This window comes from Schistocerca serialis, chromosome 12, assembly GCF_023864345.2.
Source record: "Schistocerca serialis cubense isolate TAMUIC-IGC-003099 chromosome 12, iqSchSeri2.2, whole genome shotgun sequence".
NCBI lineage: Eukaryota > Metazoa > Arthropoda > Insecta > Orthoptera > Acrididae > Schistocerca > Schistocerca serialis.
The window spans coordinates 16788227-16806642 of NC_064649.1; the positions used below are offsets into that span (position 1 = coordinate 16788227).

Here is an 18416-nt window from a genome sequence, read left to right on the forward strand (position 1 = left end):
AACTGTATGCCAGGTAAAGAGAGATGCAAACTGTGATTTTTCTCTTTTATTGAAAATCTCATAACAGAACTTTCAGCCGACTTCAAAGCTTCATTCTGTCAGCTTCTTTCTGCAGCTACGTCTGCAATTTGCAAACCATTATGAAGTGCAGGGAAGAGGATATTTCCCTTTGTGCCATTCATTAGGTTGTCTTCCCACCCCGTTCACTTGTGGATGGTGATAAGGAATAATTGCTTAAATGCCACGTGTGTTCTAATTTGTGTGACGGTGTCTTTGTGATCCCTACTGGAGTGATGTGTAGGGGACGTACTGTATTCTTAGATTACTCGCTAAATGCTGATTATTGAAACTTCGTAAGTAGGCTTTGGCAGGGCAGTTTGCGCTTGTCTTGAAGCCAGTTCGTGTTTTTCAGCGTCTCGGTGATGCTTTTTCATGGGTCAAACAATCCTGTGACTATTCATGCTGCCGTTCTTTGCAGACATTTAGTATGGGTCCTCCACACTTGAGCAGTACCTTAAGATAGGGTGTATGAGTGTTTTGTAAGCGTCTACATCATACCTCCCAGGCTAGTAATAGTGAGTGGTGGAGGATACTTCTGGTACCATTAGCTGATCCCCCCTTCCCTGCCCTTTTTGCGAATGGGACATGGGAAGAATGATTATCAGTAAGCCTCTTTATCAGCTCTAACACTTGAATTTTCTCATTGATGTCATTTCGTGAGATGTTTGCGGGTGGAAAGTTCTTTCTTGAAATTTCAAAAGTAAACCACCTAGTGATGCACAATGTCTCTCTTATATAATGTCTACCACTGCAATTTATTGAGCATCTCTGTAATACTCTGATGCTGAATAAATGATCCCATAAGCAATTTCCTCTGTAGACTGATTCCACTTAAAAATCCTACTAGCAAACCAAAGTCTGGTAACTGCCTTTCCTACGAGTGAGCCTGTGTGGTGATTCCATTTCAGATTTCTACACATTATAATCTTCAGCTACTGGTATGAGTTGACTGACTGCAGTTGTAACTTGTTGATACTGTAGTCATCGGATACTATGTTTTTGCAGTTTGTGAAGTTCACAATTTTACTTTCTGTACATTTAAAGCAAGTTGCCAGTCTTTGTTCCACTTCGAAATCTTATCCAGATCGACCGGATATTTGTGTAGGTTCTCTTTTCCAGACTGGACTTCATTGTGGATAGCTGCATCATCTGCAAAAAGTTTGACGTTACTATTAATACTGCCTATAGGTCATTAATATATGACATGCGTAGGAACAGCCTCTGCACGCCTCCCTGAGCACACCTGAAGATACTTACTTCTATGTCTGTTGATGAGTCTCCATCCGAGATAACGTGCAGCATTCTCCCTACCAAGAAATCCTCATTCCTGTCACAAATTTGACTTCATACTTGTCATGATTATACTTCCATTGATAAGCATTTCTGTGGTTTGGAGACAAAGGTTTTCTGAAGTAAAAAATTACTGCAGCCATCTGACTGCCTTGATTCACGACTCTCATGATGACTTGTGAAAAAAGCGCATGTTGAGTTCCATTCAGTGGAGCAGTTGGCAAAATGAATCCTTCACATGTTTCATGACCTCCTTCTTTTGTAAACAATTAATGGTGTGGTTCAGTTTGGTATTTTGTATGTTTTGTGACAATTTACTGTATGTGGAACATGTTATTAGGTTTGTTGATATGGCCATCAGTATTTTCTTATAATTTTTCGTAATGTAACAAAATTTGATAACTGTAACCCAACCACATAGAAATACTATGCACTCAGAAATTCATCTATGAAGAAGGAGTTGTCCAGTAGAAATAATTTCAATTTCTTTTAGAACTTGTGTTACCTACTAGCATCTGAACTCACAATGAAGGTGGTCATATATTTTCATGGCTCCATACTCTGCTCATTTCTGTGCAAGAGTAAGATTTGAGTTTTGAATAGTGCAGACTTCTTGTTCCAAGTGTGATATATTGTGAGATGGTTGTTACTATGACTGATTTTTAAATTTTTGTAATCAAACAATGGCAACTCCAGGTTGGAATATCAGCAATATTAGGAAAAGGATAACTTGCTAGAATAAAAATCATCACTAATGGCGACTGAAGACTTCTGGCAAAGAGGTCACTCTTGTTCTGCGAACAGTGTTGTCAAATAGGACGGAGGACCAGACAGAGCTTCAGGGCACTCTCTTGCCCATGGGGTGGCAAACTGCTCCCAAAAGGCTTGGGGAACTAAACTGCTCCTAAGTGGCTGAGGCATCAAGTGTTCAGTTGCATGAGGATGCAGAAGGCAGCGGAAACTATTGCATTGAAAACATATAATATGTATCCACAGGACATGTGGCCTGTAATTGAAAAATTGTTGCGTTGATCTCTCCATTGACAAAAGATCCTGGAATGTTCCGCCATTTGGATCTCCTGTAGGAGACTGCCAAGCAGGAGGTGACCATGGGAAAAAGACTGAATAAATAATGTAAGGGTAACATTCTGTGAACCTGGGTGTGGAATGTCAGAAGTCTGAACGTGGTGGGGAAGCTAGAAAATCTGGAAAGGGAAATGCTAAGGTCCAGCCTAGATATAGTGGGAGTCAGTGAAGTGTAATCAAAGTAAGACAAGGATTTCTGGTTAGACAAGTGTAGGTCAATGTCAACAGCAGCAGAAAATGGTATAATGGGAGTAGAATTCATGATGAATAGGAAGGTAGGGCAGGGAGTAAGTTACTGTGAACAGTTCAGTGGTCGGGTTCTTCACATCAGAATCAACAGCAAATCAACACTAAAAAAAAAAAAAGTTCAGGTATCACAAGCTGAAGATGAAGAGACAAAAGGGAGGAAGTATATGAGGATATTGAATGGGTGATCCAGTACGCAAAGGGAGATGCAAATCTGATGTTTGTGTGGGGGATTGGAATGTGGTTGTCGCGGAAGGCAGTAGAGAAAGGATTGTGGGAGAATATGGGCTTGGTACTAGAAATTGTAGAGGAGAAAGATTTATTTGAGTTCTGCAATGAATATCAGTTAGTAGTAGTGAATACTGTGTTCAAGAAGCACAAGAGGTGGCAGTATACATGGAAATGGCCTGGAGGCGTGGAAGGATTTCAGTTAGATTACGTCATGCTCAGGCAGAGATTCTGAACACAGATGTTGGATTGTAAGGCATACCCAGGAACAGATGTAGCCTCAGATCACAATTTAGTAATGATGAAGAGTAGGTTGAAGGTTAAGAGACTAGTCAGGAAGAATAAATGCGCGAAGAAGAGGAATACAGAAGTCTGAAGAATGAAGAGATGTGCTTGAATTTCTTTGAGGCTAAAAATACTGCAGTAACAAATAGCTCAGTAGGCAGTTTAGTTGAAGAGGAACGAACATCTCTAAAGAGAACAATCACAGAAGTTGGAGTGAAAAACGGACGTACTAGGGAGGTGTCTGCGAAGAAACTGTGGGTAACAGAAGAGATACTTCAGTTGATTGACAAAAGGAAGTACAGAAATGTTCAGGGAAATTCAGGAATAAAGAAAAACAAATCACTCACTAATGAAATAGATAGGAAGGGTAGGGAAGCTAAGACATTGTGTGTGTGTGTGTGGGGGAGGGGGGGGGGGATAAAAAAGAGAGAGAGAGTGAGAGAGACTGTTAGGAGGAGTGACTCAGCAAATGGAAAGGTGGAAACAACCTTCGGCAAAATTAAAAAGAAGGATGGCAACATTGAAAGTGTAGTTTGAATTCCACTGTTGTTGACATGATAGAAGAAGAAGTAGTAGTAGTCAACAGGGAAGAGCTAGGAGATACAGGATTAGAATCTGAATTTAAAAGAGCTTTTGAAGACTTTAAGATCAAATGAGACAGAAGAGATAAATAACATTCCATCAGAATTACTAAAATCCTTCAGGGAAGTGTCAACGAAACACTTATTCACATTCATGTGTAGAATGTATAAGACACAATGTACCATCAGACTTTCGGAGAAACATCATCCACAAAATTCCAAAGATAGGAAGAGCCAGCAGGTGCAAGAATTATCACATAATCAGCTTAAGAGCTCGTGCATCCAAGTTGCTGACAGGACAGGAATAATATTCAGAAGAATGTAAAAAAACTGAGGATCTGTTAGATGATGCTCAGTTTGGCTTAAGTGAAGGTAAAAGTATGAGTTCATATCTTGTGCTTGATAATGAAAGCAAACTGAAGAAAAATCAAGAAACATTATTTTTATAAGAGTGTAAGTCAGGGACATAGTCTTTCAATCCTACTGTTCAGTCTATATATTGAAGAAGCAAAGACAGAAATAGAAGAAAGGTTCAAGAATAGGATTGAAATTCAAATGGAAGTATATCAATGAACTGAATTGCTGATGACATTGCTATCCTCAGTAAAGTGAAGAAAAAATACAGGATCTGTTGAATGGAATGAATAGTTTAATGAGTTCAGAATATCAGAAATAAGAACAGTAAGAAACTGAGCATCAGAATTCGGGATCCAAAGTATATGAAGTTGGAGTTGGAGGAATTCTGCTACCTACATAGCAAAATAACACATGGTGGGTGGAGCAAGGAGGTCATAAAAAGCAGACTAGTAGTGGCAAAAAGGACATTCCTGGCCAAGAGAAGTCTAGTATTATCAAACATAGGCTTTAATATGAGGAAGAAATATTTGAGAATATATATTTGGAGCACAGTATTATGTGGTAGTGAAGTATGGACTGTGGGGCAACTGGAACAGAAGAGTGTTGATGCATTTGAGATGTGGTGCTACAGAAGAATTTTGAAAACTAATGGGACTGATAAGGTAATAAATGAGGAGGTTCTCCACAGAACTGACAAGGAAAGGAACATAGAGGGAACACTGGCAAGAAGAAGGGACAGGATGATAGGACATGTGTTTAGACATCAGGGAATAGCTTCCATGGTACTGGAGGAAGCTGTAGAGGGTAAAAAGTGTGTAGGAAGACAGAGATTGGAATACATCCAGTAGATATTGAGGACATAGAGTACAAGTGCTACTCTGAGATGAAGAGGTTGGCACAGGACAGGTAATTTGTGGCTGACCACATGAAACCAGTCAGAAGACTAATGACTCATAAAAAAAACTTAACAGCTGTATACAACTGCTCGTTTGATTAAAGATCTGCACCTAAAGACTGAGGATTTGCACAGGTAACTCCAATCTCTGAGAATGGAAAAAGAATAATACACCAAAATACAGACCCATATCACTGATGTCGATTTCCAGTAGCATTTTGGAACATACACTGTGTTTTAACATTGTGAATTGTCTCATTTAAAATGGTCTGTTTGTAGGGAAGCAGCATGAATCCCAGACAATCTCCTAATTCCTCAGAGCTATAAGCTGTAGCTATAAATGTATTTCTCAGATGAAGTGGGCACTAGGAATTCTAATTACAGGCTTCACGTTTTGCTAATCACTTTCTGGTTGCCAATATTGCAGTTAGAGAGCCAGTGTTGAGAATGGCAAACAACACCATTAAATAAATAATAGGAACATTAACAATTATTCCACCCGCCGCCCCACATGTTGGTATGCAGTCAGCAGGGATTCAGAAAATATTGTTCTTGTGAAACACAACTAGCTCTTTATTCTCACGAAGTAATGAGTGCTATCAAACGAGGACCTCAGAGTCATTTTTAGATTTCCAAAAGGCTTTTGATACTGTTCATCACAAGGAGCACCTAATGTGTGACTGGATTTTTGATTTCCTCTCAGAAAGATCATAGTGTGTAGTAACTGATGAAAAGTCATTGATTAAAACAGAAGTGATACCTGGCTTTTCCCAAGGAAGTGTTATAGAACCTCTGTTGTTCCTAATCAATATCAGTGATGTAGGAGACAATCTGACTGGCCCTCTTACATTGTATGCAAATGATGCTGTCATGCACCATGTAGTAAAGTCTTATGAAGACCAAAACCAACTGGAAAATGATTTAGACAAAACATCTGTATGATACGAAAAGCAGCAAATGGCCTTAAATAATGAAAAATATGAGGTCGTTCACATGCATAATTTATTACGCTTCTGTTAAATTTCATTAACATGATAAATCATACAAATTTAAAGTCTGCCAATTCAACAAAATACTTAGGAATTACAATTATGAACAAGTTCAACTGGAACAGTCACATACATAATGTTGTGGCGAAGGCAAACCAAAGACTGCATTTTATTGGCAGAACACACAGAAGGTGCAACAGGTGTACTAAAGACACTGCCTGCACTGTGGCTGTTTGTCCTCTGCTAGAGTATTGCTGAGCAGTAAGGGATCTTTCCCAGATAGGATTGACAGAGGGCATTGAAAAAGTCCAAAGGAGGACAACTTGTTTTGTATTATCGTGAAACTGACGAGATAGTGTCACAGATATGATAAGTGAGTTTGGGGTGGCAGTCATTAAATTGAAGGCTTTTTCAATTGCGGTGAGATCTTGTCACGAAATTTGAATTTCCAACATTCTCCTCTAAATGTGAAAATATTTTGTTGACACCTCCCTACATAGGGAGAAATGATCATTGCAACAAATTCATAGAAATCATAAAAGGCACAGCAGGAGTTAAGCATTCGCTTCTCCATCATGCTGTTAGAGAGTAGAACGGTAGAGAAGTAGTGTGCCTCTGCCAGGCACTTGAGTGAGAGTTGCAGAGTTGTCATGTAAATGTAGAACTATAGTGATAATGAATTTGAGCTGTAAGTGAAACATTTACGTATCTATTTTTTTAAAAGTAGTCATTATCAAATTTCATGACATTTCCATTTCTTTCACTCAGGTTTTTTAAGCACTGCAAATACTCATAATGTAAATAGGTTTCCAGAATAAACTGATAATTCTGCAGGATCATATTATATATTTTATTTGTGATTAGAGAACAGACTTGCGCCTACTCATTGCTGAAGACTGATAGCAGTGTGCGAAAACTGAAGACAGACTGCAGACTCACTACAAATGACTGCACCTTGGCATGCTGGTACCTAAATGCATTACAGTAGGTACCATCTCCGTGGAAATCAATTTTTTTGATATTAATAAGATTATTCTTACAGAGAAACAAATAATTAGTGATGAAATTTCAGTTTGTAATTATCATTATTTAACTAATTTGTGTTCGTGATGGATCCCTATACTTAAAATTTATGAATTTATGAATGAAATGTGGCAATTCAGTGCCACTACAAACTATATCTACCTTTTATGATTAATGGATGAGGGAATTCATGAATAAATATTTGAACAAAAAGTGTCTTCCCCAAAAATCAAGATTGTACATAGTATAATAAAAGCTCTATATCATAACAAAGCTATTACAATAATGCAAAAAATTTGATAATGTTGTTGTCCCTTCACATTTAGTAAGCTACAGTTCATTTTACTCCCAATTGCACATAACATGTTATCAAAGTTGACAGAAATTTCTCTCATGAAATATGAACTGTGTATTGTTTAGTGGCTTAATTAATGTGTTTTTATGAATGATTCATACAGCAATAATTGTTTATTGAAGCTTATTTCAGTGAGAACATAAACTGACGAACAAAAATTTTGCTCTTTAATTATTACATGTAATTTTGCGATTGGAGTGTTTGTTGAAAGTACTACATCAAATAAGCATTGTTATGAAAATAACATACAAGTGTGCTGAAAAGTAATGTCTCTGAATTGTATGTGAAGTCTCTTAAGGCTTTTTAAATGAAACAGTTCATTCACACGTAGAGCATTCTCTCCTTCAGCATGACAATGCCAGACCACACACAAGTGCTGCAACAATCCGGCACCTTGGGTTTGACGTATCAATCATCCTCCGTACAATCCTAACTTTGTCCCATCTTATTGTCATCTGTTTCCAAAACTTAAAGGACATCTTCAAGGACTTCAGTCTGATAGTGATGCTAAAGGACACCTCTGAGGACTTCAGTCTGATAGTGATGAAGCAGCGCAAGCAGAGGTGAGGCTGCGGCACCATCTCCACATTCAAACATTCTACAGTGACATTATCAACAAACTGGTCTCTCATTGGGAGACTGTACTGAGAAAGAAATACGTAGATATGAAGGAAAAGGTGTAGAATCTTAATAATGTTTGTGTTATTGAGAAAGCTTTAACAGTTTTCTCATTAAAAAAATTGGAGGCATTACTTTTCAGCATGCCCTTGTATTTCATTATGTTGATATAATAACAGTTCAGTTGGAACAATCATATCACAAGGAAAATTCATAATATTCAGGATGCATTAGTGGATGGTATGTTGCTGCAAGTTGAAAGAAATCATAAGTGTATTACTATATTGGTTGCAAGTAAAAATAAATGTTCATACAGCTCTTATTTTCATTTGTCCAGCCATTGCAAGGATAGCAAAGACCAGAATGTATGTGGCAGTGAGTAACAGAAATGAAGTGGGTTTTACTACTGGGTGAAGGTGTACGAGTGTTACTCCAAAATAAATGCTTGATGGTTTTTTTAAAACATCCATTTTATTTTCCATTTCCTTGATGTTTTTACAGTGTGTTGATACACTTGGAGAGAAAACATCATTTTTGCACATAATCTCCTTCCCTTTCAACTGCCTTACGCCACAGTGCAATTGAGGGTTTATAACTGCATAGTAGAAGTTGGGAACAACATGTTGGAGCCACTGTTGAGCAGCCTTCACAAGGTAGTCTTCATCTTCAAATGTCCTTCAGTCTGCTGAAGAGGTGGTAATCACACAGTGCCAGGTCAGGTCTGGAAGTTGGGTGTTGCATCGTGATGGTGGTTTTCTCACCGATGTGTGTCCTCGCGTTATCATACAACTGCAAAATGCCGTGCTTTTTGCCCTGTTGTCGAACATGACACATTTGAGTATGATGTTTTTTCTAAGGACTGCAATGTATATGTCAGAATTGATAGTGGTTCTGTGTGACATGATTTCCACAAGCAACAGTCCTGAATCACTATTTTCCTACAAAGTGTCACTGCGTAGTCATTATGTCACTACAGTATTTCTTGTGTTATGTTGTCCGTAACATATTTGCAAACAACCTATCTCCTATTCCAATTATGTCTTCATCAGTAAACCTCGATTCATTAAAGAATTGAACTCCCATGTATAAAATGTCTGATTACTTTAAAAATGAGTTAATGTGTTAAATGTATGACGTTAAGCATATAAAGGAGAAAAAATTTAGAATATGTTTGAAATTATACTTGCATATTGTTGGAAAGTGCTAAGAGGTCTTATTATGAAATACTGGATGAATATAGTCTTGGTAATTTGCACTCTGTTTTAAGCAAAAGCAAGTTTTTCATGCAACTTATTGTTTATGACATCACATCTCCTGAACTATGTGTTGTACAATGATACAGTTTTGCAGATACAGTCTGTGTTATATGTGGAAACTGTCTCCAAACTGTGTCATGAATAGAGCTAGTACTAATTAAATAATAGATTAAAATGTCATACCTGATGCTTGCATTTTACTGTATGAGCAATAAACTTTTTACCTTTCATCATTTTACGGGGGATGGCAGTGACAAAAAGTTTCACCAAGGTTTGAAATTAGGTCTCAAGTTTGTTGAAAGTCACCAAGTGCTCTCATTCTCAAATACTGGATGAACAAAGTCTCTTGGTATTTGTGCGCTGTCAGTTATGGTGCCTCAAGTCAAAAACACAGTTTCTAACTGTTTATTTATTTTATTTTCTGTGTCAAGAACCCCACATGTTAAAATCTAAATCTGGTAACAGTCAACCTTGATAAAATTTGAAGTTTAAATATGTTTTGCCCAATAGTCAGCTATGCAGATGGCCTCATCATAAGCTAGATGTAAATCTAGTGGGGTACAGCTTGTACTGAGGTTTGGGCATGTCAGTAGGTGCTCATCTGTGTGGACATTCCCACAGTCACATAGTGGCTCCCCATCGGGCAAGGCTACGCTTGCAAGTTGAGACCGTAGTCCTCAGCCTGTTGAGAGACTTCCATGTTGTGAAGGATTTATTATCTCCAGCTGCAAGTTCTTCCTTCAGCTCCAGGAAAGGATTTGGTGTTGCCTCCTTTCATAGGTGCAATCTCCTCTCTTCGACAATAATGTCAACTGACTCTGATGTACAAAGGGAGCTCTTTCTGGAGTGAAGTCACCTGGGTCGTTGTCGGTGCTCGTGTAGAAGGTGATGATAATCTGTCATCTGTATCTTCCTCTCCACCTCAGCAGCTACTTGCTGCTGTATGCTGGGGGAGCTATCTCTATGGGAGGGTAGATCCTCTCTGTCGACATGGCCTCGGATGTCCTGATATCATGCGGGATGACGTATTTGCGGCCACATCAATGTGTTTCGTGTGGGTCGAATTCCTCCTCACACGTACGGCATATACAGCTGCCGACAAACTGAGTGCAATGGTTGCTGTTTTAAAAGTGTTAAATTTGTAATGCAACTTTAAGCCTTTTAATGAGTACGTTATGACAGCATATTAAATTTTTGAATGTGGTCAATAGTTGTTGCCCCTGGAAGCCAATAGATATGAAACCTGTGACTGATATCAGGCATGAGGATAATCATCTAGTAATATAGATGATCCAGTCTGTAAACTCAAAGTATGGTTTACACAACAGCTGAATAATGTTCAGTGGATAGCTCTCATTTTTAGTGTTATACTTAATGTGCATTTCAAGTTGATTTTAACCATTCAAGTTGAGATACGTCCCTTATTGGAACTGTATTAGCACCTAATGATTGTGATTGTGTCATGTAATTTGTCTGTTCCTTCACAGGTATCTTGAAGAATGCCAGTGAAAGTCCACCAATAGTAGTCAACAGCATTCCACCTGACTTTTTTGATGGATCAGCGCAGATGAAAACTGCCCCTCCCGCAACACTGCCTGAGAAAAAGACCGTACAGTCGAGGGTTCTGTTGGTTCGAGGTGTGCCGTCGGATGACGATGAGGAGGATGAGGTAGAAAATGATGGTGATGAGGCTGTGTTGAAGGCTAAGGAAGAGGAAGCCGAGACAGATGCGAAGGATGAGAAGACTGCAAAAAATAGCAAAGTGGCTGCAGAAGATGCCTTACCTGAAGGATTTTTTGATGACCCTCTGTTGGATGCTAAGGTGAGCTAAATACAAATTTTGATTTTATTACCTGGGGTTCACTGTCCTAAAACTTTTTGGTGTACATTGTTATGACCTTCGACTGTTAAAACTACTTGTTTGTAAAATCCACTATTCCAATTTTGGTCATTTAGTCATTTTGCAGTGGAGTACAGCGTAACTACAAGAACGAACCGTATGCAAGCACCCCTGATGATGGTGACATGATCGATTATTAAAATGTTGGGCCCATAGTATACCAACCTGTGTGTGTTTTTTAAACTTTGAATTAGTTATCAAGAGACTCCCATAGGGTATATGCCCTGTAGCAAATGATCTCTGACAATTGCAAACAAAATATGACCTTTGAATATTTTCCTCATACCAGCAGCCTCAATTGCCAGTAGTCTCTTAACACGTGTTACGTTCTGATATGATTTATGCAAAAGATGCCAACAACAGTAACAGTGAGTATAGTTTATGCTATTTTTGCTGTGTAAAATAGCATTGTTCTTTTTTAAAGTGGACAAATTCTTTCAGTTGGCTACTTACCACCTGATTGTGGTGATGACATACAAGTGGTATTTTAAATAAGGACATTTTTTCGGAAGAAGAAAAATACTATACCATTAAAATAATTTTTGTCCACATTCTAAACACTTTTATCTACTTTCACACATAGTTTCCATTATTGTTATAACTTTTGTCATACTGTTCAGCAAATTTTTAAATCCTGACATCAAATAAATCTGTCACCTGTGAAGAAACCCATTCCAATTCTACAGTTTGCTCTTTTTTCTGTGAAGAAACCCAATCCAATTCTACAGTTTGCTCTTTTTTGTCATTGTTGAACCGTTCACCAAATGCTGAAACAGGTAAAAATCACGAGATGCGAGATCTGCACTGTGAAGCTGATGAGCCAGTTGTTTGTATCAAAAATATGTGATTAAACTGTCTGCTTGCGCATAACCATGTGGCCTTGCATAGTCATTAGCAACTTTGTACCGTAAGACAGTGGCCACACTGTTTGTTTTGTTTGGCACACTATACTTTCTTGCACAAAAAAATCAAATTACAGATCATATCTCAGAGTCGGTGGATGAATGCGTTCCTGAACTTTTTTTTAACTTCTACAGCTAAGCACACCGACAAGTGAAACAGCTGCATTTTGGCGATCGTTTAGGATTCTCCTTCTTATTCACAAATGAACCTTATTTAAAAAGTCTATTTGTGTTAGATGTTTTTAAAATTTTGCGTGTGCTGAAGCAGAAAATGTGAGTGAAGTGTCATTTTAATGTACACTGAGGTGACAAAAGTCGTGGGATACCTCCTAATATAATGTCGGACCTCCTTTAGCCCAATGAAGTTCAGCAGTTCAGTGTGGTGTGGACTCGACAAACCGTTGGAGTCCGTTGTAGAAATGCTGAGCTGTACTGTCTGTATAGCTGTCCATAATTGTGAAAGAGTTGCGGTACAGGATGTTGTGCACGAACTGCCCTCTCAGTTATGTCCCGTAGGTGTTCGATGGGATTCATGTCGGGTGATCTGGGTGACCAAATCATTCACTCGAATTGTCCGGAATGTTCTTCAAACCAGTCACGAACAGTTATGCCTCAGTGACAAGGCACATTGTCATCAATATAAGTTCCATCATTATTTGGGAATGTGCGGATGGTCTCCAAGTAGCCAAACATAAGCATTTCCTGTCAATGATCAATTCATTTGGACCAGAGGGCCAAGTCTATTCCATGTAAACACAGCTCACACCGTTATGGAGTCACTATCATCTTGCATAGTGCCTTCTTGACAACGTGGGTCTATAGCTTCATGGGGTCTGCACCACACTTGATCCCTGCTATCAGCTCTTACCAGCTGAAATCGTTTAGGGTCCAGCTGATACGGTCACAAGCCCAGGAGAGGTGGTGCAGAGGATGTCGTGCTGTTAGCAAAGGCACTCGTGTCGGTCATATGCTGCCATAGCCCGTTAATGCCGTACCTCACCACAATGTCCTAATGGATACGTTTGGCATATGTCCCACATTGATTTCTGTGGTTATTCCACACAGTGTTGCTTGTGTGCTATCACTGGCAACATGCCTCTGCTCTTGGTCGTTAAGTGAAGGGCATCAGCCACTGTGCTGTCCATGATGAGACATAATGGTTGAAATTTAGTGTTCTTGGCATACTCTTGACACTGTGGATCTCATAATATTGAATTTCCTAATGATTTCCTAAATGGAATGTCCCATGCATCTTCCTCCAACTACCATTCTAAGTTCAAAATCTGTTAATTTCCATCATGCAGCCATAATCAATTCGGAAATCTTTCCACGTGAATCACCTGAGTACAAATGACAGCTGTACCAATGCACTGCTCTTTTATGCCTCAGCTACGCGATACTGGCACCATTTGTGTATGTGCATATCGCTATCCCACGATATTTGTCACCTCACTGCACAACTGCCTCGTGCAGTTACTGTGAGCGAAATAATTCCATTTTATATGTACACTCTTTTTTTGCAGTTGTGCTGTACTCCACTGGAAAACAGCTAAATGGTCAAAATTACAATAGTGATTTTATGAGTAAACTGTTTCAACAGACAAAGGTCACACTTACGTTGTGCTAAAAAATTATTTTGGGCACAAATGGTGCAAGGGAAGAATTATAGTGTAAAAAGCTTCTTTGCGGGACTGAACATCTCTAGTTTTACTGTCAAAGTCATTTTGTGAGCTATGTGTGGGAGGAAATACACATCACTCCTCTCTTCTCAGATGCTTGCTCACTGAATTTTAACAATATGCCACCCCATTTTGTACATTGGCTCTCTTGTAATGTCTGCCACTAAACTAGGAGTCTCAACAATGATTGGATGAGCCTGAAAAGTTCTTTTCTGAGTCTGTCCTCTGTTTTCAGTTAATCACACATCCACATCTGTACATCTTACTAGTGTGGCAGAGGGTACTTTGCACACCACTGCTATTTGCCACTTGGAATGTTGCTGTTCTACGGTTGAACTGAGCCAAGAAGGCATATTACCTTCATTTGATCTGTCACCTTGATGATATCTATAATACTTTTTCCTTAATTATTTCCATATTGAAGTTTCTTGATTTAGTGGACCTGCTGTGCGGTGTCACAAAGTCTTGCCGTGAGAATTCTTCACTGTCTGCAGAGGGTCGAGGGCTGGAAGAGAGCTTCAAAGTATTAACACTATGAAATGATATAATCACTCTTTAGGTAACTGTTCTTTATTTTGCTGCTCTGGTGTAACCATTACAACATTAAGTGAACAAATCTTTTATTAACTCATAAATCGGAACAACACCTCTGAAGAGAGTCTTAGAAAATAACGGAAGAGAATGACATTTCTATTAAACTTCCTTCAACTTTTTCTGAGCACTGTCATTATCAGCAGCCACTCTTTGTCTTGTTCCTTCCGAGACATCGCCAAGCTGTGACGCCAAAGTTTAACTCTCCAGTGGGTGCACTTTTGTATAAAGTGTGCCAACTGCCAATAACATTGTCTTCTACTGTTCCAATGTTGTTTACATCTTTGAGCCCATATCTATTCGTTCATTATTGCTTCAGCTAACCCAGTGCTAAGTTGAGCTGTCATACATCCATGTGAGCAACAGTAATATAAAATAAACTGGGTGCTAGGTAAGAAAAAATCTATGATCCATGAAAGAAAATGACCCAGATTTCGTGCTAGCAGAACAAGATAATTAGCAATCTAACTAGCAGTTGGCTGTGATCTGATGCAGCTGCACTGTTTAATGCGTCAAGTGTGTCATTACTGTAGGGCAAGACCTGTATGTGGCATCAGAGTGATATACTGAAAATTTATTTTATTATTTTTTAACTAAACAGTGCTCTAGCTCGTATAACGTAAGCTGGATGGTAAAGTGCTTGCCTCCCATTCAAGCGGGCGCGGGTTCGATTCCTAGTCAGGTCGGAGATTTTCTCCGCTCGTGGACTGAGTGTTGTGTTGTCCTCATCATCATTGCATCCTCGTCACCAGCACACTAGTCGCCCAATGTGGCATCGACTGCAATAAGACTTGCACATGGCAGGCGAACTTCCCTGGATGGGGCCTCCCGGCCAACAGTGCCATGTGCTCATTTCATTTCCATTTTATCATTGTTTAATTAAACTAAGATTAAACTGTGATTTATCTCTTTCATTTTTACCTTGGTAACATGAAGACAGATATTCGTTCAATGTGTACAGAGTCCGCCATGTGCTCATTCCTGCGCACCCACTTAAGGGTTAAGGAACCCCACCATAGCAGGTGGAGATACTCAGTCGTCCTTTTGCCTTGGCAGCGTCCTGTGCTCAGACTTCTTTCACCACATCAGTACTTATATCAGACCACAGCACATACAGTGAGACATCCTCTGTTTAAAAAATATATAAAAATGCTTTTACGCAAACGTCTGTAATCAGCTCGAGAGGAAGAAGAGTAACATATTATTCTGAATGAATGACATGTCACACCACAACTATTCCATTCATGAATCATGCACAGATGGAACAGCTGTCAGTAATGTCTACTGCAAACCTCATTTCAATACCTTGAACCAATCATGAAATAAGAGAGATGCTACAATGTGTGTGACTCACCCTGTACCGTCCACATAAATGACCTGTGGTGGATAATGCCAGTTAGTTGTGTGGAACACAATTTTGTGTATATCAAAGAGAAATGCAGGAAGACATCGACATCATTAACGCTTGATACAGTTTGCCCCATTCGTATATTTTTCCAAACTCATGTTCTGATTTTTTACATGAAATTCAGAAATTAAGAAGAATGCGGGGCGGTACCAAATTAATGAGTCCACATTTCGTGATGTTTAACACTGTAGTAGTCACTGATCTAGATTCCAATTTGTATAATTCATAGCTTTTGAAGTGTCCCCTTGTGTATTTTAAGAAGAGCCAACCCAGGTATACCTATTCTTCATTTTTCCTGGCCTTTATCCCATACCTTCACGTGTTCATCATGTTAATTATTTGATGTGGTGACATTAGTAGTGGTTGATAGTGGCTACATGCACTCCTTTCACCACCCCTTCACCACAATACTTATTTTTATTTACATGTTAAGTTCAGTAGAACCAAATTGAGGAGCAAATCTCCAAGGTCATGGAACATGTCAGTACTTGAAATTACAACATAAAACTAATAACAGATAAAAATAAAATGTTTATGAACCCGAAAAAAGTCAGTCCATAAGTTTAAGTAAATACAATCAACAATACAACAAGAATCAGCTTCATTTTTTAAGGAACTCCTCAACAGAATAGAAAGAGTGACCCATGAGGAAACTCTTCAGTTTTGATTTGAAAGTGCGTGGATTACTGCTAAGATTTTTGAATTCGAGCAGTAGCTTATTGAAAATGGATGCAACAGTATACTGCACACCTTTCTGCACAAGAGTTAAGGAAGTCCAATGCAAATGCAGGTTTGATTTCTGCCGAGTATTAACTAGTGAAAGCTGCTTATCCTGGGGAATAAGCTAATATTGTTAACAATAAATGACAGTAAGGAATATATATATTGAGAGGTCAATGTCAAAATACCCAGATTCGTGAACAGGGGTCGACGAGAGGTTTGTGAACTTACACCACTTATTGCCTGAACTGCCCATTTCAGTGCCAAAAATATCCTTTTAAAATGGGAAGAGTTACCCCAAACTATAATACCATATGACATAAGCGAATGAAAATAATCAAAGTAGACTAATTTTCGTGCCTGATGTTCACTCACTTCATATAGCGTTCAAATAGTAAAAATGGCAGCACTGAGTCTTTGAACAAGATCGTGAACATGGGCTTTCTATGACAGTTTACTATCTATCTGAACACCTAATCATATGCCCATTCTGCGAAATTAAAATGTCAGGTTTTGTTGAATTGTGTCTTAGAAACTGTAAAAACTGAGTCTTACATTGATTTAGCGTTAGTGTTTTTTCTACAAGCCATGAACTTACGTCATGAACTGCACTATTTGAAACCGAGCCAGTGTTGCACTCAACATCCTTTACTACCAAGCTAATGTCATCAGCCAATAGAAATATTTCAGAGTTACCCATAATACTAGAGGGCATATCATTTATATAAATAAGGAACAGGAGTGTCCCCAACACTGATCCCTGGGGCACCTCCCACTTTACTGTACCCCACTCCGACTCCACATCACAGCCATTCTCAACATTGTGACTAATGACCTTTTGCTGTCTGTTGCTAAAGTAAGAGGTGAACCAGTTGTGAGCTACTCCCCATATTCCGTAATGATCCAACCTCTGGAACAATATTTTGTGATTTAAACACTCAAACGCCATAGTTAAATCAAAAAAATATGTCTAATGTTCGAAACCTTTCGTTTAACTCGTCCAGTACCTCATAGAGAAAAGAGAATGTAGCATTTTTAGTTGTCAGACAACTTTTAAAGCTGAACTGTGCATTCGATAGCAAATCATTTGATATAAAATGTTCAATTATCTTTGCATACACAGCCTTTTCACTAACTTTAGAAAACACTGATAGCATAGAAACAGGACTAAAATTGTCTATATTATCCTTTTCTCCCTTTTCATAAAGCCGCTTTACTACTGAGTACTTTAATCGTTCAGGAAGATGACCATTTCTAAAGGAAAAATTACAAATATGGCTAAATGCAGGGCTAACATGTGCAGCACAGTACTTTAATATTCTGCTAGGCACTCCCTCATATCAATGAGAGACCTTAGTCTTCAGTGATTTAATTAGTGACTCAATATCCCCCTTGTCTGTATCACAGAGGAGTGTTTCAGACATCAATGTCAGAAAGGCATTTGCCATGAAAGTTATAGGATTCCCTGTAGAAACTAAATTTTTATTTAATTCACCAGCGATGCTCAGAAAATGATTGTTAAATACTGTACATATGTCTGGTTTATCAGTAACAGAAATATATTTATTACGAACTGACTTTATATTGTCGAACTTGTGTTGCTGACCAGACACTTCCTTCACAACTGACCACATGGTTTTAATTTTATCCTGTGAAATAGCTATTCCATTTGCATACCACACACTCTTTGCCTTCCTAATAACATTTTAAGCACCTTATAATACTGTTTTTAATGGGCTACTGTAGCTTGATTGTGACTACTTCTAACATTTTCATAAAATTCCCTCTCTTTTCTACATGATATCCTTATCCTACTAGTAAGCCACCCAGGCTGCCCATTACTGCTAGTACACCGTTAATAATGTTCTAATCGAAAGCAACTCTCAAAGAGCATGAGAAATGTATTAAGGAAAGCATTATATTTATCATCTACATTATCGGCACTAT

General features: G+C 38.6%; 1 protein-coding gene across 1 annotated transcript in view; it reads left to right on the forward strand.

The window, feature by feature from the left end:
* The window catches only part of LOC126428058 (zinc finger protein 830), a 52960-nt gene that overhangs the window by 11099 nt on the left and 23445 nt on the right, over positions 1-18416 (forward strand). Inside the window, exon 3 of the mRNA XM_050089936.1 lies at positions 10757-11091. Coding sequence (XP_049945893.1) covers positions 10757-11091 — 335 coding nt within the window. The remainder of the gene's footprint in view (positions 1-10756; positions 11092-18416) is intronic.